The 26,080-nt window shown below is 33.5% G+C and overlaps 1 protein-coding gene across 2 annotated transcripts in view; it reads right to left on the bottom strand.

Moving 5' to 3' along the window:
* Cep290 (Centrosomal protein 290kDa) overlaps nucleotides 1–26,080 on the bottom strand; it is a 154,335-nt gene that overhangs the window by 125,171 nt on the left and 3,084 nt on the right. Inside the window, exons 2-10 of one of the 2 annotated variants that reach the window (XM_072523835.1) lie at nucleotides 23,406–23,572; nucleotides 22,929–23,014; nucleotides 19,436–19,621; nucleotides 18,781–18,916; nucleotides 12,791–12,945; nucleotides 12,350–12,736; nucleotides 3,902–4,086; nucleotides 1,887–3,824; nucleotides 500–794 (exon numbers count right to left, since the gene is read on the bottom strand). In XM_072523835.1, coding sequence (XP_072379936.1) covers nucleotides 500–794; nucleotides 1,887–3,824; nucleotides 3,902–4,086; nucleotides 12,350–12,736; nucleotides 12,791–12,945; nucleotides 18,781–18,916; nucleotides 19,436–19,621; nucleotides 22,929–23,014; nucleotides 23,406–23,572 — 3,535 coding nt within the window. The remainder of the gene's footprint in view (nucleotides 1–499; nucleotides 795–1,886; nucleotides 3,825–3,901; nucleotides 4,087–12,349; nucleotides 12,737–12,790; nucleotides 12,946–18,780; nucleotides 18,917–19,435; nucleotides 19,622–22,928; nucleotides 23,015–23,405; nucleotides 23,573–26,080) is intronic. The other variant, XM_072523836.1, reaches the window with a different exon arrangement.

Raw genomic sequence — 26,080 nt, 5'->3', positions numbered from 1 at the left:
TAACAAATTCTGACTATTGTTAAATACTAAGAAGGCAAAATATATGATAATATCTAAAAACAGAAACCAACCTGGAGAAATATGTGTAGCAGATTAACAGCTTGAAAGAATAAAGACATACACGTTTTTTTGGAAAAATTTTTAATTACGATTGGGACTATTTTATAAAAATTAAGTCTCAAGTGCAAAAGTAAGGGCACAATTTTAAAAAAGTCAAATTCTATGTTTTTCTGGTACCTTGGTAAGCAGTACTATCTAGGACTTTTTCCGATGCGATCTGCACTAAGATCGAACCTTTTGAAATATAACTGTATAAATGGATGGATCAGGTAAGAAATCGGCATGAGCTACTAACATTAAACAAAGAAAAATAAAAGAATTTAGTAAGATAATGGTAAAAATAAAAAAAGATTAAAAAAGATAAAAGAGGGAGAAAGAGGAAAAAGTGCAGTAGCTGTGACCCTTAAAATGGGAATGATCATATAAAAATTATACTTACATTTATTTGGAAGTTCTTTTTTTCTTGCATCCAATTTGCCATTTTATTATACGCTTGTTTACAATTATCTGTTCCCATTTCCTTTTGTTGTGCTAGATAATCTAGGTCAATATCAAGCTTTTCTTTTAAAACAGCCGCTTCGTTTTCCACTTGTTTGGCCCTTTGGAGAGCCAAAAACGTGTCGTGTTTTTGTTTATTTACTGTAATAAGGTTATTGATATATGTTTCTTCAGATGCGATAGGAACATAACCAAAAAATTGAAGTTTTTGGTTGTTTAATAAGTTTTGCAATTGCCTAAAAGTAAATATGATTTAATATATTAAACTGCGTATTTGTGAATGTACATAAAAATATGTAACCATGTTAGTTTTTAATTTGATTGTTCTATGTATTTTTTGGAAATTAACCATATATAAAGTAGTTAGAAATATTTATGTGGCGTTTAAACTTCTTGCTCAGAAATCGTTTGTTTGGAAATGAGTTCCAATGCGGCGTTAAGCCTCCACCGTTATGTCCCAACTGCGGTTCACATTAACATTTTTACCAAAAGAAAGGTATATATTACTTTTCACTTTAATACAAACTTTATTGTATTTACAATCAGATTAATAATAATAGAGAAGTTCCCCTAAATATTATAACTATCGAAAACATCTACCAAAACAACAAAATGGAAGCCAGAATAGATGGACAACATACGGAACCTGTAGAAATAAAAATATATCTATCGATGTATACTTTAAAAAATCACATAACTGACACTTTAAACCAGTAGCCTTGCGCGCTAGCTGTCTGTCACTTTATCTTTTATACCTCGCGTTTTCAACAGCTCACAACCCTAATTTACGACCATTTTTCCTCTGGCAATCTTATATTATCATATTAACAAAAAAATTAGATTAAATTTAAATTAAAAAACATTACTAAATTACTAATAATTTAATTTAAAATTATTTGCCGCCATTTTCTGACTGGTAACCTATTATCAATGTATTCTCTCAATTTTAAATGTATGTAAAAATGTGTGTTTAATTAACTACGTTATGAACGTAGTGATCCTTTAGTGAGATCTTAGACTATAGAATATTATCAGCAAAAATTTCAAATTGGTTTAACTATCTTCGAAGGGTTTTACCCGTATATTTATTGGCTTCACACATGTAACCTATTAATTATTAAACCACATTTTTTTATAATCCTAGTCAAAATTAAACTTTCACGTTTGCTTTAATTAAAGTGGTAATACTTATTTTAGAAAAAAACACTGATGATGGAATAGTCATTCCGACAAAATTCTATGATGTAGCCCGAAAGAGTTTTTTTTATATTATTACACATTTTATAAAGGATTTTTTAAATAAGAATTTTTAAATGCTAAAATGTTACCTTATTTTCCCATTTAGTAATTTCTCTCTTTCTTCTGCCATAGAGAAACCGTCCTGGTACTTCCTGTTTTCATTTTGAAACAATTCGTTCATCTTTTTCAACTCTTCATTCAAACCATTCGCACTAACTTTGTAATATTCCACTGCTTTCCTGCTTTGTAGAACATCGCCACTTAGTTGGGCTATAATAACTTTCTCATCAGAAACTGATATTAGATCAACGATTTGATGTTTTAGATTCAATAGCTCCTGTTCTTTGGAGTTGTTCCAAGTTTTTTCGAATTCTTTATTTTGTTTCTCTATTTCTAGCTCGGTTTTTATATTATTTAAATTAATTGATAAGTTTTCGTTTTCTTTGACCAGCTCGCTATTTTCTTTTTTGGCTTGTTCGTAAAGTAACCTATCAATAGAATCGCATGTTGTTTCTTCCAATTTCTTCAGCTGTTCTTGAAAACTAATATTCTTTTTTAAAAGTTCTTCGTTAAATTTAGAAAATTCTTTAAACTTTTCTTCGGATTTATTTAATTGTTCCTTTACTAATTTATACAGGTTGTTAATATGATTGGCCCTTTGTCTTTCAGTTATTTCTCTTACTTCTGCTTCTGCTAACTTCTGTGATAATTTTTCAGTTTTATCATCAGTTCCTTTAATTTCAACAATAGTATGTTTAGACATTAAAGTTACTAATTTTGCTCTTAGTTCTTCTTTATCTGATTCTAAACATTTTTGAGTTTCAAGAAGGATGGTATATTCTAGTGATTTATCTTCTTCTTGTCTTTGAATGTTAGCCGCTAATTCTCTGTATTTTGCAGTCATTTTATTTAATAGGTTTTGCATATCTTTATAATTATCAAAACTGATTGATGTACTATTTAAATTTTTCGCTTCATTTACCTTGCTTTCTAAAGTTTTTTTGTCGTTTCGAATGTTTTGAATATTTTTTAAATACAGAGTTTCCTTCATTTTGAAGTCATTCTCTAATAGCTCTATTTTATCTACTAATTTTTTACTTTCATTCTCTAAGTAAACAACTTTTCGATTAAGCGTAACGTTAGAGCCGATCACTTCATTGATTTTATGAACCTTTTCTTCATCCGTTTCACTAATTAAGATCTTCAATTTTTCAAGAACAAGCTCGTGTTCATCTTTAAGGTTGTTAAATTTCTTTTGTGCGGACTGAAGTGCTTCTTGTAATTCAATTTTCGAATCCAAAATTTGCTTTAACCAAGTCGATACTTTTTGCTGAATCATTTCAAGATCTTTACCTTTTGTAGTTTTACTTTTAGCAAACAAAACATTTACACTTTCCTCTAAATTATCCGAAGAAATTTCTTCTGTTTGTATTCCAGAATCTGAAGTAACGCAATCAACATCGTCCTTTTCAATTTCATGTATTTCTTCTGTTTTTGAAAACACTTTAGCACTTTTATTTTCCTTTCTTGCCAGTCTGAGCTGCTCTCTTAATTCGGAGTTTATTCCTTCTAAATTGTGAACTTCAGCTTGAAGTCTCATGGCTGGGTGATACCATCCAGTAATATGCTTAACATCTAGAGCTCGAAGAAGTTTTTCAAAAGTTTCAGATTTTATCTCTAGGTGGGTTTTCTTCTCGTTTATACAGGACATTACCTCATGTAAACCTTTTCGTAATGCTTCGTTCTCTTCAACTAATGCTTTATTATCTTCTTTTGGGGCAAAGTCTGATGTTGGTACATAAACTTTAGATTCAAGTAACGGTTTGTGGCCTAATTCTAATAACTGACTAGTAAGTGACGAATTAGTTCTATTTAATTTTTGAAATTCAGTCTTAAGTTGTAAAATGGTTTCTTCTTTATTTATCATTTGATGTTTTAAATGGTCATTTTCTTTTTTGAGTTTTCTTTGTTTAGACGTGTAGCTCGAAAGATTAACTTGGTCTTCTTCAGAGAGTCCAACAAGTTCTCTAAAAAAAACAAGACAAAAAAACATTTTATTGTGATAATGTGATAATCAAAATTATTGTTATTGATATACTTATACCTGAGACAACAATTTTCTTTTTCTAAAATATCAGATACCTCTTGTAATTTATTAGTTGCCTTTACCAGAGAAATAATTTGTTTCTCTTTGCAGCGGTTTTCTGATTTAAGTTCCGACAATGTTTGTATATTTACAGCCAATTTGTCTTTTCCTTCTTCATGAAGTTGTTTCAATAAATCTTTTAACTAGAATCAAATTTTATATTTTAAATTATATACAAGACAAAAAATGAAGGAATGAATGGGCAAGGAGTTTACTCTGAAGACATATCGAGTCATTTTTGTCAAATAATTAGAGGAAAGTACCTAAATTCGGACCCTAGCCCCTAAGCGGGGCTTCCTGATTCTCCAATGTACGCCACTCTGTTATGAATACCACATAACATTAATTTATGCTTTCGCCGCTATGTATTGGACCGTTTGTGTCACTCAATATTCGCCAAGCTCTATTCGCTATACAAGTGCTTATCCAGAGGTGCAGAGATGTCAACTGTGATGTATATATTTGTTTTATCGACTATAAAAAGGCATATGATAGAGTAAAATATGACAGGCTCATATCCATCTTGAAAGACACGGGTTTGGATGATAGAGACTTGCGAATTATATATAATTTATATTATAACCAAACTGCCAGCATTAAAGTGGATGACCAGACAGAGACAATCTCGATAGATAGAGGAGTGAGACAAGGATGCATTCTGTCTCCAGTGCTATTTAACATGTACTCGGAGCGTATCTTCGATCAAGTACTGGGATAACTAGAGGAAGGCGTCTTAGTTAACGGAGTGCGTCTAAACAACATAAGATATGCTGACGACGCAGTAGATTTTGCAGATAGCCTAGATGGTTTACAAACAATAATTTTGCGCATATCAGATATAAGCCGATACTATGGGCTGGATCTCAATACGAACAAAACAGAGTACATGGTAGTTAGTAAGCGCGAAATATTAAATACACATCTTTTATTAAACCAACAGCCACTTGACAGGTAAAAAGCTATATATCTTGGAATTAACATAAACAGTCAATGGAAACTTTCTTCTTCTTCTTAAAGTGCCTATCCGTTCCGGATGTTGGAGATCATCACGGCTATCTTTACTTTATTTATTGCAGCGCGGAACAGTTCAGTGGTAGTCGTGTTATACCACTTTCGTAAATTTTGAAGCCAGGAAATGCGTCTTCTTCCCGGTCCTCTCTTACCATTTACTTTCCCTTGGATAATCAGCTGGAGAAGGCCGTAACGTTCTTGATTTCTCATGACATGTCCTAGATATTCCAACTTTTTAGTTTTGACGGTCATGAGAATTTCACATTCTTTCCCCATTCTACGCAGGACCTCCACATTAGTAACTCTGTCAACCCAGGATATACGTAAGATGCGCCTATAACACCACATTTCGAAAGCTTCGAGCCGATTCATAGATGCAACAGTCAGTGTCCATGCTTCCATTCCGTAGAGCAGAACTGTGAATATGTAGCAGTTCAATAGACGGCATTTTGTTTTTAATGATATGTCTCGACTGTTGAAAATGGTTCTCATTCTAACGAATGCTGCTTTTGCTTTTATTATTCGCTGTTTAATTTCTGTTGAGTGGTCCCATTGGCTATTTAAATTGGTGCCTAGATATGTATATTGCTCGACTCTTTCGATATTCTGTTGGTTGATTGTAAGATGAGCGTTTAGTATTGGTTTTTTACTAATTGTCATAAATTTGGTTTTCTTTATGTTAAGAGCTAGTCCGTATCTGTTGCTGACTTCTGTAATGCGATTTGTTAATATCTGTAAGTCATTCAGATTATCGGCAAAAACTATAGTGTCATCTGCATATCTAATGTTATTCAACCATTCACCGTTTATTAGTATTCCTTTCGCACAACCGTTTAAAGCTTCCTTAAATACCCATTCAGAATAAATGTTGAACAACAATGGAGACAAAATACAGCCCTGTCGTACTCCACGTTCTATTACAATATTATCAGTTAACTGGTCTTCTATTTTGATTTTGGCCGTTTGATTGTAGTAAATGTTTCTGATAATTCTAAGATCTTTGTTGTCAATTCCAATTTCTTGCATTAGAGTCATTAATTTGTCATGTTTTACTCTGTCAAATGCCTTCTGGTAATCTATAAAGCATACGTATATGTCACAATTCACATCCCTGCATCTCTGAAATAGCACCTGTACAGCAAAAAGGGCCTCCCGTGTTCCCAGAGCATCACGAAATCCGAATTGTGTTCTTGTTAGTTGTTTCTCACATTTTGTATATATTCTTTTGTGAGTGACCTTTAGAAATGTTTTAAGTAAATGGCTTATAAGGTTTATAATTCTATAGTCTTCGCACTTTCTCGAATTGGGTTTTTTGGAAGATTTATAAAAGTTGACACTAACCACTCTTGGGGAACCACGCCCGTATCATATATACTGTTAAATATATTTGTCAACCATTTTATGCCATCATAGTCCATAAGTTTTAAGAATTCTGAGTGAAAATTATCAGGGCCTACTGCATTTCCATCTTTGGTGCTTTTGATGGCATATTTTACTTCTTCGACTGTAAATGGTGGTCCAGATTCGCAATTGGTGTTTGTTGTAATACCAGTGTTACTTCGTATATCTTCAAAAGTTTTTTCTACGTATTTAATCCAAATATCTCTTTTATGCTCTATTTCCAGTACTATGTTTCGCTGATTATCTGTCAGGAATCCAGTGTTCTTGTGTTTATATAAGCCTGCCGCTTCTTTAATCTTTTTATGGAGGTTAAATGAATCATGTTTTTGTTGTAATGACTCAATCTCTGTACACTTCGAGCTAAACCAATTTTCTTTTGCTATTTTAATAGCCCTTTTTATTTCGTTATTTATGTTGTTGTAGTAATTCTTATTATCTTTGGCGTTTCTTCTGTCTTCCGTCATACATAGAATCTCCTCTGTCATCCATTCCTTTTTATTTGTTCTTTCAGGTTTTAAGTATTTCTCTGTTATTTCTTGACTTACTTTGTGCAAATTTTCTAGTTCTACATCTGTGTTATCTGTTTCTGTACGGGCCCATGGTTTTTCTGTACGAGCCCACGTTTTTTCTTTTAGGCGTTTTTGTACCTTTTCCTTTACTGTTTTATTTTTCAGTTGGTTAATATCGTACTTCATAATTTTTGGTCTTTGAACTTTCTTTAAACTAAGTTTCATTTTGGCGATAAGTGGATTGTGGTCCGAATTTATGTCGGATCCCGGGTACGCTTTAACATATGTTATAGAGTTTCTAAATCGTTTGTTAATAAGAATATAGTCTATTTGATTTCGTACTGTGTGATCTGGAGTATCCTGGGGAGATTTTCACGTATATAGTCGTCTTGGAGGAAGATCATAAAAGGTGTTTGTCACTACGAGCTGTTCTTCAGTTGCAAATTCAATCAAACTGTCTCCGCGTTCATTTCGTTCCCCTAGACCAAAGGATCCCACTAAATTTCCACTTTGTCCTTTGCCAACTTTGGCATTAAAGTCTCCCATTATTAGTATTATTTCGTTTTTCCGAATTCTTTTGACAATATTAGTAAGGTCATTGTAAAATTCTTCTATGATTTCTTCTGGGGCGTCCGCTGTAGAAGCGTATACTTGAATAATGTTTGTTTTTATGGGAGTTGTGTTTAGCTGAACTAAGAGCATCCTTTCTGATACAGGTACAAAGTGACTGACACAGTTGGCGATTTTATTATTCATAATTAGGCCCACTCCATTTATATGTTCGTTCTTAAGATTTCCTGAGTAGAATATTTTGTGATCTTTGATAACTCGGTATCCCGTATTTGTCCAGCGCATTTCGCTTATTCCCATGATATTAATCGAAAGTCTTTCCATTTCTTGAATGGCATTATAGATTTTTCCCGCCTCGAACATTGTTCTAACGTTCCATATACCTATCTTTAGATAGGTACTGTTCGCAATACTCTTAGAGATCCATCATCTAGAATGTAGTTTGGTTCGTGAGGATTTCTCTTGATAACGACCTGGAAGGCCTCACGGTTTGAGCTTCAATGGAAACACTCTACTAAAATAAAACAACGCATAGGGAAAGCAAGATCAGCGTTCGTAAAGATGAAGGCTCTTTTCAGAAGTCACGATTTACCACTTAGTACCAAAATCTCTATCATCAGATGCTATGTATTTTCTACATTATTATACGGAGTAGAGGCATGAACGCTCTCGGAAGCTTCTTTAGGAAAGCTCTAGGTCTTCGAGATGTGGTGTTACAGGCGCATCTTACGAATTTCATAGATGGATCGTGTGACTAATATTGAGGTTCTACGTAGAATGGTCAAGGAATGCGAGATCACTAACACAATCATAGAACGCAAATTAGAATATCTTGGCCGCCATGTTATGAGAAAGGAACAGAGATATGGCTTACTGTAACTCATTCTTCAGGGCGAGCTATTTGGAAAGAGATGACCAGAGAGAAGAAGAATATCTAGGCTTCAAAACCTAAGGAAGTAGTTCAATACGTCTACAACCGGACTATTCCATATAGAGAAAGAGACTAGAGAATAGCTCCAAGCAAAGTTAGGATAGTTATGCTGATCGCCAACATCCGGAACAATTAGGCACCGTAAGAAGAAGATTGTTCATGCAAATTGAAGCTTTTGGATAGGACGTTCATGAGTCCTTTGAAAACCTACTATAGCGAAGAAGTCAGGTTGTATCTGACTCAAAATCAACGTGCTCTCTACGCGTACGATATAATGGACTTATTTGGGACCGCCTGTGTTAAATGCCAAACAGCTCAAATTGCTGTCAACGGATTTAAGGTGACGGGGATATACCCCCTTAACAGGAATTTGTTCTCAAATACGAAATATATTAAAGAGGCAAACAAATAACTATCACCTCCTTTGTATAAAAGCGGTGATAGACAACTGTTGAAACCAGGCGAGCCATCGATATCTTCTGCAGCACAGGCAGGCGAATCGTTAACATCTTTGGGGTTGACTCCACTATTATGTATCACATCACTAGAAAATAAATGTTCTATCCCGAGAATAAAAAAAAACTTTAACTAGGGGCGGAAAGCTTGTCAGTCTACAGTCATTACTGCTTCGCCGTACAAGGCGCAACTAATTGTATCAAAAAAATATAGAAAAGATAGAATGTCGGCGTGGTCAAGGTCAAAACGGCAGCCGTGGTCGCGGTTCCACACCAGACATCTCTTCGGGAAAAGGAAAGCAACTAGTGAAAAGGAAACTTGATTTCAAGAAAGAAGATGATCATCTATCTAGCACCAGTGAAGAGGAGTTACCAAAATTACAAATGAGAAACTTGCTCGAGAACTATAAAAAATATAGATAGGTAAAGCAGTTGGACTATAAATTACTATTTATGTGACATTTATATCGACTATTTATAATACCTGTAGAAGTCGCAGCATTAAAAAGAGAAAAGAACAAAGTCAGCTACATTCGTTATGGTAATCACCCATCAAATATTTATTTTTTCCTCATTGGAACGGGTGAGGTGTGACGAGCTGAAATAAAACAAAAAAATTTTATTGATACGGGGAAGTTACGGGGAAAATGTTCCTTCGTCATACGTAAAGGTCTTCCATTAAAAGTTCTCTAACAAGATTCTGCGATGCACCTAACGTTTGCTTCCGACTTATCCATGATTTTATCTATATAAGATCTTTACGTTTATGATTATATTTCTGTTGTAAATTGTCTATGATATCGTTAAGCACCAAATTTGTTACTATTCGACAACTTCTACGAACCAGTTCACTTGACATTTTGCTTTAGCACCGTTTAAAAAAGGAGCTTCATACAGCCACAACACGTTGCACTTAACACAAATGAGACTGGCTAGACAAAATGTCATTGTATGTGTAAACATTTGCTGCCGTGAAAATTCAACTGACGTGAGTATTGGCGCCAGCAAATCATTGCATATATAAACTCAGTACAACCGTATTTTGATATGAGGTTGAATGCTCGAATAAATTAACTTTGAAAAATAAAGGCAAATAAAATTAACAATACAGTACTGGGAAAATATTACCAATAGGTTAAGGAATCAAAGTCTAGGCGAAGAAGACCAGAGAGATATAGACTCCTATTGGAACAGGATAAAGGAAGATATTGAGTCAGCAGCACAAGATGAAATAGGAACAGAAACTTGTACCAGAAAAAATCACTGGTTTGACGATGAATGCAAAGACGCAACACAGAAAAAAAATGAAGCCTATGCAAAAATGCTTACCCGCCGAACTAGAACAAGTATGGAGAATTACCAGACAAAGAGAAGAGAAGAAAAGAAAATACACAAAATGAAGAAACGAAACCACTTCAAAAAGGAACTTCAATATATTGAAAACCTCAACAGAAAGAAAGAATTCAGAACATTCTATATGAAAGTTAACATCAACAGAAAAGAATACAAGGCAAACACAAATCAATGTAGAAGTTTAAATGGCGATCTATTAACAACAAGAACAGACATACTAAACCGATGGACGGAATATTTTAACCAGATACTTCATATAGAGGAAGAAGAAAACCCGGAAGACGAAAGCTGTGAGGTAAGCGAAGCGGACGAGAGGGAGGAGGATCCACCAACGATCCTGAAAGTTAAAGACGCTGTAAACAAACTAGCCAGAAACAAATCACCCGGAATAGATAATCTCCCAGCGGAATTATATAAAGAAGGTGGCCACGATATCATAATAGCGCTACAGCAGCTTATTAAAAAAATATGGATACAGAAGTCCCTTCCCAATGATTGGAATATTGGAATACTTTGCACCATACACAAAAAGGAAGATATCTTTGAATGCTCTAACCATCGAGGAATTACGCTCCTAAATGCAGCGTATAAAATATTCTCCAATATACTGTGCCATCGTATGGCACCATATGCAGAGCGAATAATAGGACAATACCAGGCTGGTTTTAGAGGTGGTAAATCAACAATTCATCAGATTTCAACCCTGAGACAAATTCTAGAGAAAACACTGGAATACGGTGTAGAAACGCACTACATATTTATAGACTACAATGCAGAGTACGACTCTGTAAATAGAAGAGAATTGTTTAGAGCAATGATAGACCTAGGAGTACCAAATCAGTTGGTAAGTCTAACCAAACTAACCCTTGAAAAAGTTGAATGCAAAGTACGAATCCAGGGGGAACTCTCTGAACCTTTTAAAACAAATAACGGACTACGTCAGGGAGACCCACTCTCCTGTATACTATTCAATCTAGCTCTGGAAAAAGTAATACGTAGGTCACAAATCACAACTACTGGTTCAATATATAACAAATCTCTACAAATCCTAGCATATGCTGATGATATCAATATTATCGAGAGGCGTACGTAGCACTAAAGAAAGCGGCTAAAAAAATGGGTTTAATAATAAACACCAATAAAACAAAATACATGAAAATAGGTACGCAACCACAAATACTACGGCCACTTGTTGTAGAAAACGACGTTATCGAAGCAGTTAACGAATTTGTATACCTGGGAACGCTCGTCAATACTGAAAATGACACTACCGCAGAGATAAACCGCAGAATTTGCACGGCTAATACATGCTATTTTGGGCTTAATCTTCTTTTTAAATCTACAGTTATTTCAAGAAATACAAAAGTAAAACTCTACAAAACAATAATACGTCCAGTCCTAACATATGGTTCAGAAACCTGGACTTTAACAAAAAGCAATGAAAACATGTTAGGATGTTTCGAAAGAAAAATAATAAGGCGAATCTATGGAGCGGTACATTAAAATGGTGTCTGGGGAAGACGATACAACTTCAAACTCTATAGAATATACCAGGAACCAGATATCGTACAACACATTAAGATAGGACGTCTGAGGTGGGTAGGCCATGTAATGCGGATGGAGCAAACCGACCCAGCTAGAAAAACGCTCCTTGATAGAACTATTGGTCAAAGAAGAAGAGGAAGACCCAGAACAAGATTCCTAGATAACATAGACTAAGATATGAGCAATATGGAAATACGTGCTTGGCGGAGGAAGGCGATGGATAGTGACGACTGGAAAAAAATTCTTGGGGAGGCTAGGTTGTAAAGCCAAAATGATGATGAAAATTAACAATAACGTTGAACATAACACTACAACACTACTTGTAGTGTTATGTTCAACTTTATTGTTAATTTTATGTTTATAACATTCTGGGATTGTTGGATAGCCCGAAACTGACGAAATGTTCCTGAGGATGCTCTAGTGAGCGAAAGTACTTGGGCAAGATTTAAGAAATAAAACTGTGCTCGATATCTGCCTTTATTTTTCAAACTACAACCGTATTTGACAGAATACTTTCACATAAATAAAATATTATGTTTTTTGGGGGGAAGTACGGGGAAGTTAGTAGGAAAAAAAGCCCATAATACTTAAATATTTCGTGTATTAAAATTTTGAATATACTATATATTACCTCTTCGTCCTTGCATCTAGCATTTTTTTCTGCAAATACTAAATCATCGTGTAGCTTTTGACATCTCTCATGTACAGTCTTGAGTTGTTTCTTCAACTCTTCTGTATTATCTTGTAATCCTGTTAATTTTTGTTGTTCTTGTTTCTTCTGGGCTTTTAATTTATTAATAATATCTGTGAAATCGTCTTTTTCTCTCCGTAATCTACTTAAGACATCGTTAAGTTTTCTAAGTTGTTGATCTTTATCGTTTAAAGACTTTTGGAGGATTAAGGTTTGGGAAGGTTCAGGATCGTCTTTAGGAAGACTAGATAAAGAGGAATTTAAGCTGGGTTCTTTGAGACGTAGTTTCAGGTTTTCGATTACTTCATTTTTAGCATGCAGTTGTCCCTAAAACATAATTGAATATAAAGTAAAACTACAACTTTGTTTTTTCAATACTACCTTAAATTCTTCAACCTTTTTATTTAAGACTTCAATAGTCTCACTCAATTTTTTTTCGGCCAGTAATTTTTCTTCTTGGCAGGTTTCAAATATTTTCTTAAGTTCTTCATATTCTTGGTTAATTTTGTTTAAATGTCCTTTAAGAAAACCCATATCTTTAAATTATAAATATAGGCATTATACGCATATAAATGACACGTATATACATAATAATATTAATAACAAAAAATGGGGCCATACAATCACTAACCGACATAAAAATGGATTTAGTGGAAGAAATATATATAATCAATTACAGATTAATTACTATTTAAATGGGAATAAGCCACAATTAAAGGTTAAAGTACGTTAAAGATAGATCTCAAATATGTAAACACGCATGGGATAATAAACATAGGATTCAATAGAATGATTCAAATATACTCCTAAAAGAAACGGATGGTAAAAAGAGAAAAATCAAAGAAGCGGCTCTAATTATGCTAAATGAGACCAATTGTGTCGCAAATTCCTCGGCAGAATATAGTAGGATCTGGTTACATCATATTAGGATCATATTGAAAGAGGAAGTTATTAAAAGGAAAATACAATTATTAGTAAGTCAGTAACATATAGAGGATACATCATTTATGTTTTTTTAAATAACAAACATATAAAATCAGAATTTGGTGTTTATTGAAGGTAAACTAAATGCACGACCAAATACTTACCATGCCAGGATAGTATTATGAGGTTTTTTCCTGTTTTTACCCTCATAATTTACTATGGAATCACTAACAGGAGAATTTTACTGTCATCATGGCATGTATTTGTCTTTTTGAAGACGAATTACATGCTATGATCTTTTCTGATGGATATTCTCAAGTTAAAGTTAATTTCATGTAATCGAATGAACTATCTTATAAGTAAAGTCGTCCCAGGAGCGCAACTCAACAATATTGGCAATATGATTTTAAAGTCATCGACTTTAAAATGTATAATATATATCTGAATTGTCAATATAAATGAGTCAGATAAAATTAAATAATTAGAAGAATTTTTCACTAAGTAACAAAAAAACAAAAGTGGAAATTGAAACGTCAATAAACGTACTTTAACCTTTAATTGTGGCTTATTGCCATTTAAATAGTAATTACTTTAAAATGCCACAAGAAAATAGCTTCAGAACAATAACAATTACAGATTATAATAAAAACTAATAAACGCACTTAAACTCAAAGCAAAAGAAGCTGTAAAACTGTAATGGAACACATAACAATCCAAGATTTCGCTTGATCGTTATAATAAATATTCGACCAATATCTAAAAAATTTACTCGCAATTAAAGCAGAAACTGTATTTTTAATAGATTTCCAACAGTTCAGCGGTTGAATTGAATGCAGAAACAAACAAAAATTATGAAAGTATAATAAGTAAATCTTTTGGTTCATATTTAGCCATATGACTCTCACTCCCTCTAGATAAAAATGCACTTATCTCAGTCTATTATCTAGATAATTTAGTTTTGCGGGTTTTATTTACCAGTTATTGTGTTGAAATTTTATTTATTTAAATCATGAATGTGTTGCTTGTGTGAGTCCATTTCAAAAGGTAAAAGAAATAATAAGTTAGACTTACTCACAATCAATTTAATTTAACTAATCGGACGACCGGTTTCGCTTTCTATAATATGCAAAGCATCTTCAGGTCACGATACAAAGTTAAAATGCTGAAAATAATAATCCCATATTAGGGTGTTGTCCAATAAAGATAAAAACAAAGATAAAAACATAGGTAGGTGATATAAATTATATAAATTACAGTAATTATGCCAATATTACATGTCTGTGGCTTTATAAATGAATAAAAAGTTTAAGCAGACAAGGTACGACCCACAAATTGATAACATAGTCTATTAAACTGTATAAATAAAACAATAAATAAACATTACTTACATGCCGGTACTCTATTAGTTGCTGGTTGAAAGAACATGGTTCAAACTATCTTGGATTATAGATTGGATAGCTCAGGTCAACTATTGTAATTATTTAACAATAAACGGGGAAGTTCTTGAGGAGACAGATTGTATGATCCTTTGAAGATCATACAATCTGTCTCCTCAAGAACTTCCCCGTTTATTGTTAAATAATTACAATAGTTGACCTGAGCTATCCAATCTATAATCCAAGATAGTTTGAACCATGTTCTTTCAACCAGCAACTAATAGAGTACCGGCATGTAAGTAATGTTTATTTATTGTTTTATTTATACAGTTTAATAGACTATGTTATCAATTTGTGGGTCGTACCTTGTCTGCTTAAACTTTTTATTCATTTATAAAGCCACAGACATGTAATATTGGCATAATTACTGTAATTTATATAATTTATATCACCTACCTATGTTTTTATCTTTGTTTTTATCTTTATTGGACAACACCCTAATATGGGATTATTATTTTCAGCATTTTAACTTTGTATCGTGACCTGAAGATGCTTTGCATATTATAGAAAGCGAAACCGGTCGTCCGATTAGTTAAATTAAATTGATTGTGAGTAAGTCTAACTTATTATTTCTTTTACCTTTTTTATTTATTTAGTATAAGGTAGGTATGTTTTCTTTAATGAGAATAACTATTTGAAATATCTGTGGGTTATTTTTGAATTGCTTGTGCTTGAACAAGATATACCTTTTTTGCATGACCTAAATGTATCACATATGCTAGTAGAACTGGAAGATAGAGAAGAATCAACCAGTATTCAGTATTCAGATAATGAAATTAATTCCGTCAATAATACTGACGATCCTCCATCTGTCTCTGTGTCATTGCAAGATATAAAAAAGGAAGCACAGGAATTGAAAGAAAAGTATTCAAGAATAATATGGCATAAGAAAAATTTAATTCCGAATGAAGACTTTTCAGTTTTCAGAGGAAAATCTGAGCTTCTTGAAAATATTCTTAACCTCTCAACGCCTTATAGCTTCTTTAAGTATTTCTTTGATGAGAATCTTTTTGCAAAAATCACCACGGAATCTAATTTCTATTCGACACAAACTAATCCTAGTAAAAATGCTATGCTTACTACTAATGATATAAAACAATATGTTGGCATCTGTATATATATATACATATATATATATATATATATATATATATATATATATATATATATATATATATATATATATATATATATATATATGTATATATATATGTCGTTAGTAAAAATGCTAATACTAATATGAGAACCTTGCTAAGCAACAGCACCCTTAACTTAACGCTTCGATATCGCTTTGTAAAATGTTACATTTTCTCCATACTGCTATATTATAGTGTAGAAACCTGGACCATAAAGGCCAATGTGATGAACCGATTGGAGGCCTTTGAAATGTGGTTATTTAGAAGACTACTTAAAATTCCCTGGACAGATCACACAACAAATGTCGAAGTATTAAATTGAATGGGCAGAGAACGAGAATTGCTGCCAATAATAAAAAGAAAAAAACTGCTTATCTGGGTCATCATCATCATCATCATTCAATCTTCGCTTATCCGCTGCTGGACATAGATCTCCCTCATAATTTTCCATCTATTTCGATCTTGTGCCTCTTGCATCCAATTCCTATGACAATGTTTTAGATCGTCAGTCCAACGTGTTGGTGGACGACCTCTGCTTCGGTAGGCATCATCTCTTGGTCTCCATTCCAGTATCCGTTTTGTCCATCTATTATCTGGCATTCGAGCCACGTGACCTACCCAGTTCCATTTCAGTGTTGCTACTCTCTCTACTGCATCAGCCACTCCTGTTCTTTGTCGTAGCTGGCGATTTGGGATCTTGTCTCGTAGTGAAACGCCTAACATAGCACGCTCCATCGCCCTTTGACACACACGGATCTTTTGAACTGTTCTCCTTGTCATGTAATGTTAAAGCTTATTATGGAAGGGAAGATAGAAGGAAAACGGGGCATCGGAAGAAAGAAATACTCATGGCTTAAAAACATAGGGGATTGGACAAACCTCGATGTCCATGCACTCTTTAGAGGCACACAAGACCGAGAGGAGTATGCCAGAATTGTCGCCAACAACCACTAATTGGATAGGGCACCATAAGAAGAAGAAGTACAAATGCCAAACGTTAGAAGTTACTGGTACGATGCTTTAGGATTTCCCCAGATTAAAGAAGTTATGCCTCAAAAAAGATTCTTCTATGTGATATTGATGGTGTTGAGTTATCTTCAGTAATTTGGCTGGATAAAAAACCTGTTACATTCCAATCAACATATAAAGATAAATGCTACTAACTGAAGCGAAACGTTGGGGCAGGAAGCAACATAAGTACGTCATTGAATGTCTAAGTTTGGTTCCTGAATATAACGCTCATATGGGTGGAATTGACGTTATGAACAGTTATATTGGTCGTTACAAGATAAAGATGCGGACAAAAAAATGGTATCTCCGGTTATTTTGTCACCTCTTGGATATGACTGTTGTCAACAGTTGGCTCCTCTATAGATGTTAGGTACTTCAAAATAAGAAATGTTTAGCTGGCCCAAATTTCGGGCCGAGATAGCCCAATATAACAAGGCTAACAGTATTAATTTTTCCTTGAAACGAGGAAAACCTTCTGATAAAAGCATTGAGAAATTGTTGCAAAAAAGAAGAAAATCGGCAACTGTAAGTTTTGTAAATCCAAAAGACATCGGTACTGACTCCATTGGTCACTGGCCTACATATGATGAAGCCAGACAAAGGTGTAAATGTCAGTTTCCTTCATGAAATGTTCTAAATGTGGTGTACATCTTTGTTTAAACAGAAATAATAACTGCTTTGTCAACTTTCACGAGAATCAAGTTTGTCCCTTCGATGCGCAATGTAACATATCTATCACAATAACATTTTTGTATGTAATAAACTATTTTTGCAAAAAAAAAATTTATTTTTTTCCTTGCTTTGTAGACACGATTACATTGTCCAGATTTTTTTTAAAACGAAATGAAAAATTGCGCAGTATAGGGTTAAGCTGAGTTCAGACATTCTAGCCCGAACGAACAGAACGAAATGAGCGCGCCGCGCAGACCAGAATTCGTCAAGTCTAGACCTGTGCCACAGTATATTGCATTATAAAGCAATATACTGTGCCTGTGCCTCAGCCGAACAAAACGCGCCAAACGTTTTCTGACAGCTGTCGGTAAATCGGAATTGCTCAAAGGATAATAATTGTTCGCCAAATCATTCAGTTAACGGGAAAATAACATATTCGGGCTGCTCCCGCCCCAAATCTTTACAACTCATTCTAGTGATATTATTTAAGTAGATTAGGTTCATTTCTCGTAATAACAAATTATCAGTAAGATGTAGATACAATTTTCGTACCGACTGACTACGTCCTTTGTTCTTCTTTTTGCCATTTTACAGATAATAAAAAAGGCGCTAAAATTTTCTGCTAAGTCAGTATTCATTTTTTTTTTATCTAGTAAACTTCTAATTTTTGAGAAGAAGAGACTCCAAACACTATAAGAAATTGGAACTTTTTACGCGAACGCAATTCTCGTGAACCACACGATTTTTTATTTGCACTGTTCGTTCTGCTTGTTCCTGTGCACTCAGTTCGTTCTGTTCGTTTGAGCTAAAATGTTTAAGCCTGGATCCATCTTTAAGTTCGATATTCGACACGCCGAAAAAACTAGAGGAGAATTCAATTGTACGGTATACGGATGGATCCAAGACAAATGAAATAACTGAAGTAAAAATATCGGGGTTAAATTTTAAATAAAGAAAATCCCTGGAAAGAACCTTAATTAATTTTCAGGTGGGAATACGCCATACACATATCAGAGTATAAGAAAAGCTCAGGACAGATATCCATGAGAAAAATTTCTATCTTCGATCGGACTCTCAAGCAGCTGTAAGCGCTGAAAAGCTAAGTATTTTACTTATGACCTAAAGCGTGTTAGAGAGTGTGTTACAAAAACATTTCTTAACTGACCATACTGGTCATACTGGTCATACTTACCCGCCTGATCTTTGATTTCCTCATCTTTTCCTGATAGCAAATCTTTGAGATTTTCTAAATCTTTCATTGCCAATGATAACTCATCCTTGACTCTAGTTAATTTTTCTCGTAAAACTATATTCTCCTGTTCTACTTCCTGAAATAAGTAGGAAACATTTAAGAATATTAAATAATTATTTTTAAAAATAAGTGGCCGCAAATATTTTTAATTCAATTAATAATAATTACTTTTTTGACAAAAATTTTATTTTAATTCATTTATTTTTTAAACAAAATACGCTGCTCATGACGTATATGCATGTTTTTTATATCAAATTAAAGCTAATTTTTTCTTAATGTGATGATATAAGTTCACCTTAGAAAAAATGGTCTAAAATTAGGGTTGTCAGCTGTTAAAAAGGCGAGGTATCAAAGATAAAATAAAAGACAGCTAACGCGCAACCCTACTGGTTTGAAGTGTCATCTATCCGCTTGTTCAAAATCTATAAATGCGATATGCGTTTTTAGGATAAATCTCTACGAAAATACTGTCTACTGGTTAGTAGATATGAATTTTCGAAAATCGTGTTACTGTGTGAAAACCGAAAAAATTTCTTTTTGTGCGTTAGTGATAAGAATTTCTTTGTACCCCTAACTAAACGTTAAATAGTCTTACCTCAATATCTCGAAGTAAATCGGATATCTGTATATTTTTATTGTGTAAAGTTTCCACCAACTCCTTTTGACGGTCTCTAATACTCTCTGAATAATCGGATTCGCTACCAGCATCGTGCGGCATCGTTTGTAACTCATTTTGTAATCTTTTGTTCTCTTGTTCCAGAACTTTTAGCTTATTGTTTAGCTGTAAATAAAGAAAATTTTCTCACTTGAATTATTTTTAAATGAAATTGATAATACTAACTAAGAATATTGCATCCTAATTTCGCTAATTTTTAACCGTATTCACAGCGGTTTAGGTTTGATGCATGTATGAGGTAAGTAGCTTGAGATAATAAGTTAAACTTAAATTTATTTTTTGGACTTTTGAAGTAAAAGTCACGTGAACAATTTTAATGTTATCCCTATGATAGACTATACCTTGACAGGAAATTGTGGAGGGTGGCCCATAAATTTAACTGAATCTACTAATTGTACGAGGTGCAAATTAAATACGTCGTTTGCTAATAAAAAAATCAAAATACTATCGGTTCACAACACTTTTATAGTTCCTCGTACATTTTAATAGGTAACATGAGGTCCTTTACAGCAAACCAGCTGTAACAACAGACGTATTCACGATGTATTTTAGCAAATTAAAATTTGGTCAGCACAAATTATCCAAATTCTTAGGATTATCAGTGGCGTTTCATGAGGACAACTTAAAAGTAATTTCTACATTAAAAATTTAATTTGAGAAATTTATTTAAAAAAAATGAAAATAGATAGATAACATTATGTGAAATAATTTATTTAGATAATTAATTGTCAAATACTAAATACACCCATTGTTAGTAAAAACGATCTTTATTCTACTCATAAATAGTCCTGTTAAAAAAAGAAATAGTTAAATAATTAATCCAAAAATGAATTTGTGATTTAAATTATTTAAATCTAATTAATTATTAATTATTACGTAGCTAATTATTCTTCTTCTTCTTCACTGGCTTTACAACTCGGGGTGAGTCTTCTTCTTCTTCTTTAGATGCAAATCCACTAATGGATGTTAGCGATCACATTTTCCATTAATTCTCTATTTCTTGCAATATGTATCAGAGATTGTATGTCGTTAATCCCTGTCCATTGCCTTATGTTTCGGAGCCAGGACATTTTCTTGCGTCCCATTCCTCTCTTGCCTTCAATTTTACCCTCGATTATAAGTTGGAGGAACTGGTATTTTTCATTTCGCATGATGTGACCTAGATACGCCGTTTTCCTTTTCTTGATGGTTTCGAAAAGTTGGCGTTCTTGGTTTATTCTTTTAAGGACATCTATATTTGTGATTTTCGCTGTCCATGGTATTTTTAGGATACGGCGATAGAGCCACATTTCGAAAGCTTCTAATCTGTTTATATCCCTCGTTTTGAGTGTCCAGCCCTCTACGCCATATAACAGCACTGACCACACGTAGCACTTAGTAAACCTTAGTCTCAGTTGAAGATCGAACTCTGAATAAGTCAGTACCTTCTTGAATTTTACGAAAGCTTGTCGAGCTTGCTCAATGCGACATTTTACTTCCCTGTCCGATGCCCAGTCTTCAAAAAGCCACGATCCCAGGTATTTAAATTTACTCACTCTTTCAATGGACTTCTTCTACTTCACTGGCTTTACAACTCGGGGTGAGTCTTCGCCGCATCCATTATCGCCCTCCATTCTCTACGATCTTGCGCTTCTATTTCCCATTGTTATACACCAATTCTAGATAAATCGGCTTCAACATAATCCTTCCACCTTTTTCTCGGTCGGTCTACTGATCTTTCAAAAAACACTGTCTTTAACACTATGTCATCCTCTGATCGTACCATGTGACCTGCCCATCTTATTCGGTTTGCCTTGATATATCTAACTATGTTTTCAGTTCCATACAGAGTCACCAATTCAGCATTGCGGCGTCTTCTCCAATCCCCTGTGAATTCATCTCCTTAGGACCAAATATTATTCTGAGAACCTTTCTTTTAAATACTAGAAGCTTATTGATTTCCCGCTGGTTGAGAGTCCATGTTTCACTGCCATATGTAATAATTGGGCGAATAATCGACTTGTACAGTGTTAATTTAGATTTTCTTTTTAGCAGATAATTAATAATCTATTAAATCATTACTTTAATCTACTTTTAATACTTTGGAGACAGCGTTCTCCCAATTCTTGCATGCTACATATCTCCTCATTTGAGTCCAATTTACTTCAATTGAATTCAACATTGAATTAACAGTATATTGAAGATATCTACTACGATACTCCTTGATTATTGTCATTAATTCTATTTTGGCCATACCCTCTGTAAATGGAATGCATTTTTTCTCCTAGTCAGCTCCGATTGTCAAATTTTTTATTATTTATCGTTATAATGTCTTCAACAAGGCGGCTGTGATAAGATGCAGCATGCACGTTATTCACGTGTCATATTCCCATGTTCAATATTTGATTGGGTTTTAAGTCTTACTTGACAATAAAAGAGAAATTATTAAAATGAAGAATTAAAAAATTATCAAGACGAAGCAATTATAAACAAATTTTCCAACCGATATTTTAACACTAATGGTAAGTTTAACACTGTGTTGTGTTTAACAATGTTGCCGGTTGGTCATTTATGCGATATTTAATTTGCAATAAAATATTAAGTAATACCAGTTTATTTAATTTTCAACCATTAACCAAAATGTAATATAAAGAGAAGTAAAAAAGAAGAAGAGGTTCTGAAACTGTTTGGTAGTGGCATGATTAAGTTAAATATTAAATTTCTATGGAATTAGGTAACCTATAATGGATTGTGATGAGAACTATTGACAAATTCCAGGGGCATCCTTGTTTCATTATTTTTTGGGATCTAATTATTTTATTAACAAATAATTAAAAATAAATAAAATATCTTAATTTATAAATTTTTTGAAAAAGATTTTCGTATTGGGGGTCGAAAGTCAAAACTAATGTAAAATATAGAAGTAATAAATTCACGGTATAACAAAGGTACCTACAAAGGCGTCACGGTGGAATTAATTCTTAATAAAATAATTCAATCCTTAAAAAAAAATGGAGTAAACACGCCACTGAAATTGAGGAATTCTGCAATAATTTACGGTGTCAAAATTCGTTTTTGAGAGTGAGTCACCGTTTGTAATATATTGCATAATTCTTGTACAAAAGACAGAGCCGTACTGACTCCCAAGCATACATATTCAATTCTATAATATACCATTTAAAACTACAAACATTATTGCATGAAAAATTAATAAAAACAAAAAGTGAACAATTATTCCTAAATCATATATTGGTAGAACATCGGTACAGAATTTTTAAAATACTTTGTGATTTTTTGTTGTGTAGTGGCAACTGAATCCACGTCACTCGGCATCACATATACTACCTTTTGTTATTAAAGTCCAAGTCTTGGAATAAAACTTTAAAACTTTCTCACGTCTCCTCTATTGATTTGTTTTTAAATTTATACTTACCTTTGTCAGTTCACCTTCGTGTTTTTCATTGATTTTAACAGCCTTTTTATGTTTCGCTTTTAGTTCCAAATATTTGTGTTCTAAATCTACAAAAAATATATGTGAACGTAATTAAAAAAGAAATAAATTGTATCTTTATTTTAAATATTAAGCAAGAAAAATTCAACGAGTATACAAAAAAGCTAGAAGGAATATTAACAAAATTCCAAAATGGATTTCAAGACTTGAAATATTTTAAATTATCTCTTGATTTTTTTCCGAATCCATTCTAGATGGCCTAAATTAAATATCGACCACCTAAAAGATTGATAATACAAGAATAAACTGAAATTTTAATCATTTTTTTATTACAATATATTTCTAAACATAAAAGTTTTTCGCAATAAATATCTTTTATTGTGTGTATGGCCAAAATTGGAAATTTTATATTTCTGAAACAAAACTCATGTTAAAAGCAATTTTAAAATAATTACTTACTTTCGTATTCTAACGAACTCGATTTTTTCGATTTTGAGCTTTTCACATCAGCTTCACTTTCTTGTCTTCTAGCCTCTTCTTCTGCTTGCTTAATAGCCATTTCCTCTAATTCGTGTAAAAGAGTTTCTACTTGTTCTCCCTTGTATTTTAAAATCTCCTGACAGGCCCTAAATATATTTTATTTAGTAAGTTATTAAGTTAGAGGAAATTCTGTAAGGAAATAATTGTGATTATAAGTTATGCTAGATGAAATATAACACCGTGAGGTAATCCTTATAATGTCGATACGTTTAGCTCACTAAAAAGATTTGAAACCTTCTCTGCAGATTGATTTGAGAAGATCTTTTGTGTATAACCCTAATCTATTTAAATTGTAGAATTTTATTACTTCCAGCAAAATCGATCAGTTCGATAACAGGCACTGGTTCTTATTTTAGAATGATTAATCCTTTCTACGAACTTAAGTCATTTGTAGAATGATGTGATGCAATCAGATAGAATATGTTCTCCCGATTCTTTTTTTATTTTACAGAAACAATAATTATTTCTGACTTGTCATTCTTATTAAGGTAATACCTAAGAGGACAGTGGTGCAGTCATCTCAGCTCTTGTGATGTTGATGTCGAGCTGTAATACCACCTTTTCGGGGGCCTGTCTAGTGTTTTTTTATTGGATTTATGTGTTATGCCCATTTCGTGATTCATCCTTAGTCTATTCTGTCGACATAATCTCTCCATTTACTACGTCGTGCTCTTGCCTATCTCACTTTATCCTGGACTTCAGTTTCTCTTAATGTATCCTCATTCCTAATTGGATCTCTGAGAGACATTCCTCTTATGGTTCTTAACACTTTCGTTTCTGTAGTTGTCATCTTGTTGTAAGTGACGTTTCAGCTCTTGCTTCCGCTGCGAATGTTGGCTTATTATGATTTGTATATATGTTCTCTATGCTCATATATTTGTTTCTCCATATGATTTCTCTCAAGTATTCTAATATTCTGGCTATTATGTGTTCATTAATCATCTGATGTCGAGTCTATATCTGATGGAACTCTTGGCTATAAACATTGACTAAGTCTTTTGTAAAGTAGGCTCTGGAGGTCATTTTCATTTTCTGCCATGATTACTGCATCATCCGCATAACCATAGACATAATAAGAATAGATTAGGCATCATGAGCAAAATAGTGAAACGCGGAGCATTCGATTGGTGGTTTATTTATCTCCCTTTGGCACCTAGCATAATAAATGCACCTTCCATCTCGAACGTTCCATTACTCCCACCTATATTAGTTTGGTTAATCACAAGCGTATGACAGACAAAGATAGTAGACCACTGAAAGGGAATATTGTAGTTTCATCTATATTCACAGAGGGGCCCATACCTTACCTTGTCTATCTTATTATGTCTATGCGCATAGCAGAAGACACTCAAAGCTCAGTTTCCGATTTTGTACATAGACGTATATATTAACAGACGTCTATGTACATATGTATGTTAATACATACGTCTATTATTTTGTAGTCAATGTTGGTTTCATTTACGCTTTCTATTATTTTGTCCATAATCGTGTTAATGAGATTAGGACTGAGGCTATCCCCTGCTTGATTCCTGCCATGTTCCGTTTTTATTATTGCTTTTTTATGACTGTTAAGTTACCCGTTTATTGCTATATGGTTTTCTACTTCATGATTTGGATTGCGTCTTTCAGTTGGACTCTGTCAAACGCTTTTGTGAGATCCACAAAACACAGGGAAACGGGTTTGTTGAATTCTATGGAGTTCTCTTATAGTTGTCGTAATATACATACCCTATTATTTTTTGAAATATCTTTGTCAATTTAGTCAATACAGTTCGGTTCCCTTCTTGTGGTAAATTTATATGCAATAATTCGAACTTTGCATAAGACCAAACTAGGTTGTATGATAGCATTTATTGACGTTAACATTCTTACGTCAAGTATGTGGCTAGGTTGCAGTTTTTTGTTAGTGATTACAAAGTGAATCATTGACTTTTGGCCTCTGGTGATGTATATTTAACATCACATTTATTTGTTCGTTGAATCTCTGCATAATTCCTCGTATGGTGGTTCTCCAATTCTTGAATTTATATCATCTACTGCGAATACACTGTCTTGATTATTAATGTTGTCTAGTATGTGCTCTAGCTTGTTAAGAATCACAATTTAACTTAAAGCTAAGATTAGTCTTCCGGGTTGAACAACGTTGATTATCATTGCGTTGATCTTTCGACATCCTCTTCGATGTCTTCTTCAGGGCTTCCGAGGTCTCAGTCTCCCAAGTCTCCAGACACTACTACACTGATCACTAATCAAAGCATAGCTCGGAAACCCTGAAGAAGACATCGAAGAGGATGTCGAAAGCTCGGCGTAATGATAATCAACTCGTTTCAACCCGGAACACTGGTGAGGGTAATTCCTGTAATAGTATTAATCTTAGCTCTAGGTTTAATATATATATATATATATATATATATATATATATATATATATATATATATATATATATGTTAGTTTTGATATTTCCGCGGGAGCTGTATGTTACATCAATGGTATTCCGGGTTTGACTCCGCGTTAAATGTTGTTGGTTTTGATAAAAACCATTTTGACGACGTTTCGGCAAGATCTCACTTGCCATTTTCAAGTCTCTCTGGATG

The sequence above is a fragment of the Diabrotica undecimpunctata genome, chromosome 2, assembly GCF_040954645.1.
Source record: "Diabrotica undecimpunctata isolate CICGRU chromosome 2, icDiaUnde3, whole genome shotgun sequence".
Taxonomy (NCBI): Eukaryota; Metazoa; Arthropoda; class Insecta; order Coleoptera; family Chrysomelidae; genus Diabrotica; species Diabrotica undecimpunctata.
Note: the sequence above shows the minus strand (reverse complement) of the source record. Positions and strands in the feature narration are given on the sequence as shown.